Raw genomic sequence first — 12,503 nt, forward strand, 5'->3', positions numbered from 1 at the left:
AACTACGTATGTCACCTCTATTGGTTCAGCAGTAATCATGAACATTAGCAGACAGATACACCTGGTTTGTCATTAAGCTGTGGACAAGGTTTGCATGCTTTATTTTACTGTGTAACGGTTTCTGTTGCTCTGGTTCACTGGTGTCGAGGCTTTGGTGGCACTTCAAGCCTCACTGTGCCGTAACGACTCAAATTACTTGGAAGGTAAATTTGGTGTATTCTTGTCTTTGATTTGTGCCAGGCTGCCCAGAGGGGAAGAAAGTGGAATTCATTACAAGCTTGTTAGATGCCCTCACCACAGACATGGTTCAAGCCATAAATTCACCAGCCCCCTCCGGTGGTGGGAGGTAAGTAATGTCACACAGCGTTGAAGACCTGACAGTATTGTGCCTGATCAGGATACCTCATGGCTGATCCTTCATGGAAAACTTCCCCCTCATCTGGGTTTTCTCAAATCATCCCTCCCTCTGGTTTTCTGAATTGAACACTAATATTTTATCTCTGACATGCAGATTTTGGCACAGACGCCGACAGGGTTTGTGCTCACTTTCCGTCAACGCTAGAACTTTACACACCGATGGGACTGGAGGGCATTTGGGATTAATGCTGGTGTAATCTATAACGTGGAATACGTAATGCAATGTCCTCCTTGATGTATAACATACGCTGTCAGTTTCTGACATAAAACATGACCGCCTGAGGTATCCAGATTTACATCTTTTATTGCACAAAAGATGTGATTTCATTAGAAATCAACCAAATGGACCAATCATTTTTAAGTGAAGTGATGTCATACAGGATTAAGAACTGCTTATCATTTTATATGCAAATTCAAAATTCTAATTTGTATTAGTCTTTATGCCAGATTTTGAAACATCAATGTTTTCACTCCCATCTGTGCCTCTAATCCTAATCAGGTTTGTTGAGCCTGACCCCAGTCACACTTTAGAGGAGCGGGTGGTGCACTGGTACTTCGCCCAGCTGGACAACAACGGCAGCCATGACATCAACAAGAAGGAACTCAAGCCGTTTAAGAGGTACCTGAAGAAGAAAGCCAAACCCAAGAAATGCGCCCGCAAGTTCACCGACTACTGTGACCTGAATAAGGACAGAGCCATTTCCCTGCAGGAGCTGAAAGGCTGCCTGGGCGTCAGCAAGGAGGGTAAGAGGAAAAGGACCCGAAGGTTGAGAGTCTGTTGGCAGGGTCATAGAGGAGGGTCATGACCGCGGTATGAACCTCAGGCCAGCTGGGTCAAATCTGCATCGAGTCTCGTCTCCTTCAACGACGTATGCCCTTTGGCATGCCGTTTCATGGCTACTTTAATAAAAATAAAACTAATTCTCTTATAGACATGTCAAATTGAAGAGGTAGTTGGTTGTGTTACCATTTTCTGTTAGTTTTTTCCCAAGTTACAAGCGTAAACTACAATAAACATAACCATTTGTTTCCATAATAGATTTTTACTAATGACTTCATCATGTCATAGTTTTAAAAAGAGTAAAGGATGAAGTAACTGCAGTGCATGTGACAAACAGATGTGGTGGCAGTCTGAATAAGGTGTCGTGCTCCACTTCATGATGAATATTCAAACGAGACTAACGTATTAGTGGATCCAGACACAGTCTCATCACTACTATTACTCATCATCATGAGTGTAATAGAGGTCATTAAGTAAGCTGCTCCCAGTGAGAAGCTGCTTCTACAATCCAAATGAAAACGTATGAATAAATGTTTAAGTAGTTACGAAATGCTCGGAGGTTGTGAAACACATTTAACACACAAATTACAATTTTCAATTTCAAAAAAATAAAAAAATACTTACAGGGACAAATATGTTTCGCAGGTAGCTGTGCTGATGCATATGAAAAGTAATGAACACATATTCTGCTTTATTTAAAGTGTACTATAATTATTTCATCTCATGGCATATTAAAAGTTCCAGTAACTTAAGAACAAGACATCCATCAAGTTCAAAATTTGTTTTTTTCTGTTTTGCAGGTAGCTCAACAACAAGTGGCAACCAAGGGCCAAGGCAAGGGACAAAATTGTTCAGTAAGGCAAACTAATACGCTTTCACTAACTGCCTCTGGCTTTGAGTGCTGTACTGTCGTAGGCTTATTGTGTAATCCATTAACATTCACACTGGTGAAGTACATCAGTCTGGAGTAGATACAGCTGGTTGACACAGCAGCGTTTGATTTACATGCAAAGCTTTTGTGAGTAAATTAAGTTTGAGGTGTATGTTCGTTTTGTTGTGCGTGGATGTGCAGTAATGTGTGTGTGTGTGTGTGTCCATTGTTAAGATTGTGTATTGTCATCTGTATTTTACAGAGTGGTTCAATAAGAGTCAGATTTTGCCTCAATTGAGTCTCATCTCAAGATAGAAATGATTGAGTAATTATTGGTCCCGTTAATGCTGTTGACTCTAGCCGGTTCAGCGCCACATAGCACTGAGGTCATGTGTTTACCCTGGCGCTGCCCCGCCTCACCCGGAGAACAGTGGCTCTGAGCGGGCATAACGTCAGGCCTCTCGGACCCTCTGGGCACAGCCAGCCAGGATAAACAGCCCCGGTGCTGGAGCAGCAGAGAAGGAGGCTCGGCCGCTTGTTTTCCCTGTGGTCAACAAATCTCTCACCTTCATGCTTAAGAGCTGGAGGCAAATAGCCTGACAGTTTTATACAGCTCCTCATGCAGCCACTCAGGCACTCTGAGCTGGTGATGATTGTGGAGAGACTGAGGTATGTTCAGAGAGGAGACAGAGTCTGTAAGAACATATGGCAGCATTCTGCCTCGACTAAGATAGACGGCCATTGTGTTCAGGTATGCCTAGCTGATCCTAAATGACCTGGATCGCTTTAGGTCGAGCGGCCTTTGCCAAACATTACATCTTAGCATGCTCTGTTGCAGCTTTGGGTCGTCACTGGAGTGTTGTTGGACATATTTACTGTTTGCAGGACGTGCTTTTTGGTGGAGGATTGTGAGCATGTGGGGCAGAGTGGGAGCACATCTGTGTGAGGCTCCTCGCTCTCCACACGTTGACAACGGCAAAAGAAAACATCTGAATACCTTGTGTGAGTTTGGAAGTGCTGCAGAGGGTGGCATCCATCCTCTGGAGGGACTGGAATCCTCATTATAGAGGAGATATGGAACAGAAGCACAGGGCAGCAGGTCTGGTAGCTCACACGGCCCAAGCATTGTGTCTCCTTCACTGTAATGAACAAAACACAACAAGGTTTCACTGTTAAACTTGAGTTTACGATGTTCTTTTCAAAAATCTTAATTCCATTTAGAAAGACATAAACATGCTTTTGAGTAAGAGCAAACACATGCGGGTGTGCATGTACTAATGCTTGCACGCACAAGGACACACCAAACATGGGCATACACCATTATAAGATATTAGGGGATCTATTGAGTGCTCACAGTGGTTGCTTTTTGCAGGAGGCATCGGCTCTTGTTGAGCATGAGTGAATTTTTTCTGCAAAATATGGTGCGTGCTGCTATGCGCTAGTGGCAGCATGCACAACTTCATGCAGAGTCGGCGCTAGAAGTGATTACGTTACATAGAGGTTGGATGGATGAAGGATGGACCACCATCCTTTTAGCCTTGTGAAGGTCGATTTTTAATACAACCTATTTTCATTTGTCAAAATCGACACCGACGTCCGTTTTCCCTCCAGTCTACAGATAACAAAAATGTGTCATTCTAGCTGAGGAAATTATAAAAACGTCCAAGTTATTTATGAATAAATTATTATTATTTATGATTAAATAACTTGAGATACTGACAACTTGGCCTAAAAGAAACCTCGTCCCTTTCACTCGTAGTATATCTGGCCAATTTTTTCCCGCACCCCATTCACCAAAGTTTGCTCGCTGTATGTTCCGAAGAAGTGTGAGAATACAGGATAAACACATTCTTCATGAGAAACAAGTCCTGATCCAGCTTCAATTATCGGGTTTCGAGGGAGGTATTCAACCTGAGTTTTGTAGGACCGTAAGAAGAGAGAGTTAGCAAAATTTGAAAAGAAAAATGTATACTTTACTTATTGAAAATTTAAATCAAAACCTATTTTTCAGTTGTTTTGACGTCATTAAGCACTGATGACGAAGAGGGAACATGAGGAATATTGCCACCTGGTCACAGAAAGCTTTTAGGGGCTGATTTCACCTGACAAAGGACATTTTAAACTTCCTGCTTTGTTCAGTCGGTGAAGCTTGCATCGACATAAACGGTCAGAACTGCAGATGGTGTTATTGTTGAGCTCCTCTCTTCCTTTCTCATTTCCTCCCCTGCTCTCTCGTCTCTTCCTCTCCCGTCCGTCATTAGGCGGGAATGAAAGGAGGGCATTATGAGGCAGGCCTGGCACCGAGGCTGCGGGACCATTAGAGAGCCCAGAGCCCCGTCCTCTCAGAGCCAACAGCACTTGTGTTTTAATTACTGTGACATCAGCCCGACACACTGTACTGCGTTGAAGGTAACCGAGAGGACTGTGACAGTTTGATGAGCAGTGCTTTGCTCACCAGTTTGGAACCATAACCCTGAGCCGACAGTAAACTCAGGCCTGTGAATCCTTAGCCAAGTCGCTGTCCCCCGGTTGCCACCATGTACAGGTGTACCATGATTCCCAGCTCGTGAGCCAAGTGTCTTTATTAGCTGGTCCCAGGCGAGGCGATTCACTGCTAGACGGGATCTGCTTTCAGCTCTTTATCACAAGTGGGGCCAAGGTGTCCAGGGAGAGGCCGGGTGAGCTTTGTGTTGTTAATGGCGCAGACAGTGTCCTCAGTGACTGGGAGGAGAGAGGAGGGAGAGGACCATTCGCTGCTCTGGAGCCCCGTAATTGCAAAGCCGATCCATCAGCGCTACTGTGGCTCGGCGTCTTACAACAACGACGACATTTATATCTGAGCTAAAGAGAGGAGCAGCATGACTTCACTGGAGAGAGGCATCAGGAAATAGTGTGGAGCTGCATAGTTTTAGAGTTGGAACATGTCACTGACGCTGCCAAGGTAAAGGGCTTATGACACTGAATGTACAAAAAATACTTCAGTTGTTGTTTTTGAGTTGCACAGTGTTGCTTGAATGTTACTTTTAAAAGCCATTAACATCACAGAGGCCAAACCGCAGTCAAATAACAGCTGTTCTGAATCGTAGAGCTAAACTATCTTAACATTCAAGTATCGTTCCAGGATTTCTTTGTATCCTGTTTTCACTTAAATTAATGTTGCCAGACCTAAAGATGTCAACGTCAGCTGGTCAGTCCTCCTATCAAATGATATGATATGATGATATTCAAAGTTTCTGAAAGATAGTATTCTCTTTACATAGTGTTTGCCATAACTGCTTTAGTGGTGGCTGGTCATGTAAGCCACACCCCTTCTTGTGCAGAGAGGTTTCTGTCCGTTTGTGTTTAAAGTAAAGAAAGAATATATTTTATGAACTGGGTGAATACAAGTTGATTTATTGTTGTGTTTTTGTAACAGAAAACCGACATTTAGTCCCATAAAAATGTCACAGCTAAGACTGCAAACAGTCATCTGGATCCCACTGGTGGTCATGGTAGAAATAGGTGGCCGTAACATTTATTTCATACACTTAAAGTAGAGGTGAGAGCACTGCGGGACTCATATGGAAGATAATCTGTGATTTGTGGAGCGCTGCAGGGATTGTGATGCTTTTAAATCTGAACAGAATATTTGAATGTGGAGCGAATGCATCGTCTGAGACCTGAAGCTGGACTAACATAACCAGCACTGACAGAGAGTGCACCTGCACATCCCCCCCCCCCCACACACACCTGCAAACATAACATAGATAGATGGAAAGACGTACACACATATATACACAAACACAACCCCTGTTTGAATGCACCAATATGCTAATAAGTACACACACACACACACACACACACACACACACACACACACACAGGGCTCTCACAGGGCTCTGGAGGACCTCTGCTCCCCTCTGACAGCCATCTGCAAGCAATCTAAGCTCTTTACCCATCTCCTCCTCCCTCCCCCCCTCCCACTCATCTGATTGATGAGAGAGCAGTCCATCCCTTGTGCAGAGCACTGACTGTCCCAAGCAGTTTCAGCACGAATGCAACACAACACACAACTGTTGAGTTACAGCTCGGTTGTCACATAACGTCAGCACATGTGACGGTCCGTTTGGTCCGTTTGAGTGTAGGTGGGGCACAGCTGCTTAGCAGTCAAACTTTAGTTAGTAACCACTGACTTTGTCCTGTAAAAAAGAAAAACAGATGGCAAAGAAAAAAGCTTACATGCTGCTGATGGAAAAAATAAATAAAAATGATGCTGGTGAGATGTGAAGGAAAGGCGCTGGGTTTAAGAGGAAGTCAAACATCAGCTTTCCACATGGTCACTTAGAGACACACCATGCATCAGTTGTGATGTTTTTTTAATCAAACTATATGAGATGTTACATATGTTATTTAAATTGTGTGTTAGTCCGTGTAAGTGAGCTTCTGCCTGTGGAGTGGAGAGAGGTCATTGTCTTGTCACGCAGCAGCTATGTGTGAGTGCATCTGGATGCCGGATACTAAAACAGACGAGTGAATACATTTCCCCCCCCCCCCCTCTTTCTTGTCCGTCTGTCTGTCTTTCTGTTCCCAGTAGGTCGTCTGGTGTGAGAAGAGAAGGATCCAGAAGCTGAGACGAGAGCAGAGGGCACAGAGGGAAGGCATCTGTACGCTTGCTGACAGGAAAGAGAAAGATGGAGCAGAAAAATGAAGAAGTTCCTGAGTTTCAAAAAAAAAAAAAAAAGAAAAGTGAACAGAAAAAAGTGAAAAGAAAACGAAGCGGCGCCAAAATATTTGCACTTTCTCCTCCCTATGTTTGACATTTTATCCGTTTGTACGTGTTTTTTTTTCTTCTTTTGAATTGACTACAACGGTCTAGGTAAGAATGAGAATATATTTGTAAAAAGATCACCACTGGAAGATGTGTATGATACCACATTTCCCCTTGTGTTTTAGTCTGCTGTTGTGATTCATTCTGTCCTCGCGGAACAGGAACAGGCACTAACACACATTTTGTGGCTACTAAATTAAACTTACACTTCCCCTGTTACACACAGCAGCCCACAGGCCAGTGGTAAGTCACTAAAGAGGAGCTTACAGTCAAATTCAGCCCAAATGTTGCTCGATACTCAAAAGGAGGAACTATGGCAATGTAGGTCTCGTCTAATTTATCAGCACAGAATTAGCTGATGACTCCCCTTGCACTGCACAGAACTCTGCAGACAGATTGACATTTTTGGCTTCAGAATCAGATCTTTGTGAACAATGTGGTCTGGTTTTTGTTCAGTACATACAGTACCACTGTTGGGGAACGCTCGCTGTAAGAACTTACCACACGATTACTTAAAGGTATACTTTTAGTGCAACCCAAAACCAATGCAATGCCCATCAGGTTGTTTGTAGTTCTCTCGGTTATCAGCATGTTGTCTGCACAAGATGCCTTGAGGTTTTCATTGTTTTTCTACTTTTGTGTATAAAGTTTGTGCTAACAAAAAATAAATCATTTTAGTTCAGAAAAAAACATTGCAAAAAGCTAACAGTAACAGATTGTGGAAAATGTGTAGCAGCTGTCAAATACTGGTATAGAACATACTCAGTCTGAGCAGCAGTATACTAACACAGCTAGACACTCTAGCACACAGCAGGCAAAACATTTCTACAAGCACAATTAATTGGATTTAATGTTTTTATCTAAAAAATGTTCAAACCACAATGAAGGCCGTTGGTTTACACATAACTTTTGACATTCTGTTGTTCAATGTGTAATTTTATGCGGCTAGTTTTACTACCCTACATGGTTCATAATTCATTACTCAATTTGTACACAATCAAACAGCTAAAGACTATTTCCAGTGTGTTATTGGTGACATTTTTTTGTTTTGTTTGGTGATCATAGGTTCATAGGCCTCCTTTACAAATTGCAATAACATCAACAAATATCTGACAAAGACCCCCTGGTGGGGATTTTATTTTTCCAAAACAGATTACAGTGCAGAGATGTTTAAATATTCGTATTAGTGCCGGGAAAAAGAGGTGGCAGAGATGACTAAACCCAACCAGTAAACGGAGTAAAATGTTTACACGGCTCAGTATCCCGTTAATATCAGCTCATTTCACCCGTCACACTCACGTTTATTCCAGTTCTTGTAAACAAGATGTGGCTTTGACAAATGTCAGTTCCTAAAATAAATATTTGTGTCTCCCCAGTAATTTCGGAGGTCATTTTGTGTATGTAAACACACGTATTGTCTGTCCTCCAACAGTTGATGTCAGTCCTGCTCTGTGAAACACTTACCACCACACATACTTGGAGCTTTGCCACCTAACGCAAGACAATGCAGCAAGTCTTTTTAAATACCCACAAGGGTATGAGATGAAGAAGAAAAACACCCGAGAAAAGACCATACGAACAAGTTTTGGAATGAAAATAAAATTTCTTCCTCACATTTGGGAACAATTGAGTTGGAAAATTGGAGAATCCTGAGTTTGCTATAGTGGTCTGAATGCTTGCGCATTTGTTGTGGAGTTGTGTATTTCTTATATTCCCAAGAGTCACTGCAGTGGCTCATGAACATGAGACAGAAAAGGCTCCCATTGTAAATATGTACAATAACCTTTGTTTGTTTGTTTGATTTACTAAATTTCACTTTGGGGTTTATTGGTGTTCACTTATTCACTGACATATATATATATATATACTTCTCTCTGTTTTTACATCATGTCAATCAATAGGCTATTACAGTAGCTAATTCACATTGAAATGCTTGGACCAGACTGTATGCCATAAGCTCTGAGCACAGTTTATTGTATATCTGTGGTGGGGTTATTTGACTATTTCAGCTTGTGTTTTACGACTCCCGTCATCACTAAACGCCGTCAAGAATGTATACAAGTGTCTATCTGGTGCTTAATCCACTACAATCACAAGTCCAGTCGCGTCTAATTTGAAGTGGGCAGTTGTGCCAAGAATGAGAAAAGAAACGTCTCTCTCAGACGGCTGTGCAGTCTCTCCTCCTGAGTGGCTGCTTCGGTCCAGGTTGGAACACTGGCCCTGTGTGTCTGCTGAAGTGCTTCCAGACGCCGCAGAGCTGCAGATCACATGAGAGATCTAAAAACCAACCTAACAGGCTGGTAATCACTGCTAATCACGATGGGGGACGTATAGTGAGGGAGGCCTACAGACGACTGTCAGTCTGACGGGGAGAAGCCAAGATTGTCTCGCCGCTCACCGGCAACTTTTCCACTGCAAAGCCCCGACAGGCTTGTCGGGACCATCTCAATGTGTTTTGACAATATTTCTTGTTCATAGCTGAAGAAACTAGATCTGTTGGGAAACAAAACACTGAGACGTGTTGTCTTTGGGTGAAATTGGTAAATGATGTGGCTTGAGGTGCAGATGTTTGGCGACGCAATTGAAAACAAAAATACTTTTCCACTTATTACACAGGCCTTATTTCTTGAGTTATGGGAACCTGTGTCACAATAGTCTCACACGAGACTAAACAATAGACGGGACCAAAAAGAAAAAGATGTTGTTTGGAGGGGAACCCACACTGATAGAGTTTACGAAGAGCATCTTGGCACACAGCAGTGGCTTACACCTGGGTTGTATCACTTTTCTGGGTAGTTTGTGTTTTTCCCCACCTGAACTGAGACATAAATTTAAAGCGGCCATAATGAGAAAAAGGCCTGCAGATGCCCTACATTCAGGACAGCTGAAACCCAAACATACCAGTTCATTCTTAAAGTGGCTATAATCGATATTTATCAAATGATAATATGAAGACAAATGTGAAAGGTGTCCCCTCAACTTTATGGAGCTTCTTAGTGAGTGTCAGCTGGCTGCAATTTTACTGTTTTGGTTCATTCGTACTGCTCTCAAAGCATCATTTTTGGACACAGCAGGCAGCTGTTCTGAGCAAAACAAAAAGCTCTAAAAAACCCCCACTGTGCACTAGCACCAAACATCAGACAAAAGTTATCAACTAGCTGGTTGACATGGTGGAGCGTTAAGCAGATAAAGAGACAGATATTTCCCTCTGGAGTTGGTAGAGACCAAAAAACAGAACTAAAAGAGAGAGAATATCAACTTATATCATCACCCTTTCACCTGATGAATGTGTCAGTGTTGTGATATCCTACAGAGCTAAACTTGGGAAAACATATTGGATATATAACAATCACTTATCCTTTGCAGGAGCGTATGAACGTGTATATATTATAGGGCTACCAAGCACCATTTTGCTAGTAACTGTTTTGACTCAAGTAGTCGTAGAAGCCTATTAATTATGAAATAAGAGCAAAGTTCAGAAGGATTTTTCTTGTCCAGAATTTCAATGTTCCCCTCCTCTTCCCACGGTCTTTACCCACCATAGTTGCACTACATTAGGTACAATCATGCCAGAAAAACAACAACAAAAGTAAAGATAATATAGAACTGATCCAGATACAGTTTTATACCACATCTACTCAAACTATGCTCAGTTTAGACTCAGTGTTGTGCAGCAGAAAGGCATTTAGAGCTGGAGCACAGGACAAGATCTCTGTGGGGGGGAGGAGTTCAACACTGCCCCCTAACGGTGAAGATGGTTCACTGCAGACTGCAACTCCACATATTGAACCCTGTTAGCCAGGTATGCACACACACACGTCTATTACACATTATCAGCCAAGCCAATTCAATTCAATAAACTGACAATACTTGGTTTTAAAGACAGGTTATGTCCTGCAACTTTCTAACTTTAATGGGGACTTATATGCCACTATTTGTTTAAAAGTTGGCAGGTGATATTGTAAAACTAGCTTACGGTGGACTCTCTTGTTGCTTCATAATTTGCTTCATAACTGTTTTGACTGATAAAACTTGACTACAAAGATGCACTCTGCTTGGCCTCATGATTTGTGTGCGGTGTGAGATTCTTTGATTTAGGGATGAGACTTCAAAGGTACGGATGTTGTCAGTGCATGATGGGAGGCGGAGGGGGGGGTTATCACAGATGAAATTGGAGCCAAGAGGCAGCTGCAGTACATCTGTCTTGTACTGACACATGTGGCATTTGACTTCCAGTGTGAAGTTCAAAAGAGTTTCGTAATGACGCAGCTGCTTAGGGATGTGTGTGTGTTTTAGAGAGTGTGTGTTTTCTCCTTTGTTGAAGGTGGGGTGGAGGGGGGGTTGCTAAAGGGGTTTCATAGGTGAAGACTGGAATTTGGGGTTTTAGAAGGGATGTGTGGGCAGCACAGGTGCTGCATGATGTTGTCTCCACTAAACATATACTAATCCAGCATGTCTAGATAGAGGGTCCAGTCTCTTTTCACTAAAGATCTTAATTAACAAAATGGAGAAATATAGGACATCTGTACCCATAGTAGTCTGTTAGAGCCCATAACCACATGTTTTAGTATTGACATGTCACTTTTATTTTCTCTGTTGTGTGCATTGAAACACTTAAAAACAGATCAAACAAATTACAGGTAATTATAGAGGGCAATTAGTCTGTGTGATAGCTTAACATTAGCGGTGGGGGGATGACGGTGCACGCTGCTCACCATTTGTGCCTGATGCCCTCTGTTCCTGCAGCAGCACCTGCCCAGCAGGGTCAGGGGGGTTGCCTGCCAGGAGGCCAGGGCTCAGGGGTCAGCGGTCATGTTCCAGACAGGCGTATCCACACGCTGATTGAGAACTCAGCTGCAGGAACAAAGCTTGCAGGTGGACGACGCATTTTGCCCCCCAATGCTAATTATTCTTTCCTCTTTTTCTTTTTTTGTGCTCTGTTGTGCTGCAGGTTTGTGTTAAATACATTCCTGTGACATCGGGGTGGTTTTGTGGTTCGATTTCCATCACAAATAAAGATTGAAAGTCAACAGCGTGCAAGCACGTTCAGTTCTAATTCCCAATTTGCTTTCAGTTAAATTCATTTTCTTGTAGGTGATTCAAAAGCACAATATGTTCTGTTCTCTGAGGTCTGAAAGTAAATCACAAAAAGTTACACAAAGTACAGAACAGGAGATATCTAATATTTGAAATTGGTGACATTTATCAGCAGTGTGGAAAGTTGCTTTCCATAATTTACAGCGTTAATAAGAAATAAAGATTTAAAATGTTGCCGGTGAGAGGGAGGTCTGGGTCAGCCTGCTTGGCCTGCTGCCACCGCGACCCGACCCCGGATAAGCGGAGGAAAATGGATGGATGGATGGATGGATTTAAAATGTGAAACTAGCACTGTTTTATAGCGTAAAGTTTAAGTTTAATGGGAGGACTTCTGTTTTCCGTCTTCAACACAGCTCAAGTGTTTCACATATGAGTCAGTGCAGCGCAGGTTTTTCTGTGGATTGGAATTATCTGCTTTTCATCACCTCCGGGGCCCTCAGGGCCACACGTAATATTTATTTGGACATATTTTACTTAAGTTTTACGATAAAAGATCATTTTTATGCACAAATGATGTGGTTTGTGGCGAG

The 12,503-nt window shown here is 42.5% G+C and overlaps 1 protein-coding gene across 1 annotated transcript in view; it reads left to right on the top strand.

Annotated features, from left to right (window-relative positions):
- The window catches only part of smoc1 (SPARC related modular calcium binding 1), a 40,790-nt gene extending 33,352 nt beyond the window's left edge, over positions 1 to 7,438 (top strand). Inside the window, 4 exon segments of the mRNA XM_076108007.1 lie at positions 241 to 346; positions 917 to 1,161; positions 1,999 to 2,032; positions 6,640 to 7,438. Coding sequence (XP_075964122.1) covers positions 241 to 346; positions 917 to 1,161; positions 1,999 to 2,032; positions 6,640 to 6,679 — 425 coding nt within the window. The 3' untranslated portion in view covers positions 6,680 to 7,438.
- The last annotated feature ends 5,065 nt before the right edge of the window (positions 7,439 to 12,503 follow it).

The sequence above is a fragment of the Anarhichas minor genome, unplaced genomic scaffold, assembly GCF_050575085.1.
Source record: "Anarhichas minor isolate MPS153535 unplaced genomic scaffold, ASM5057508v1 ptg000040l, whole genome shotgun sequence".
Classification (NCBI taxonomy): domain Eukaryota; kingdom Metazoa; phylum Chordata; class Actinopteri; order Perciformes; family Anarhichadidae; genus Anarhichas; species Anarhichas minor.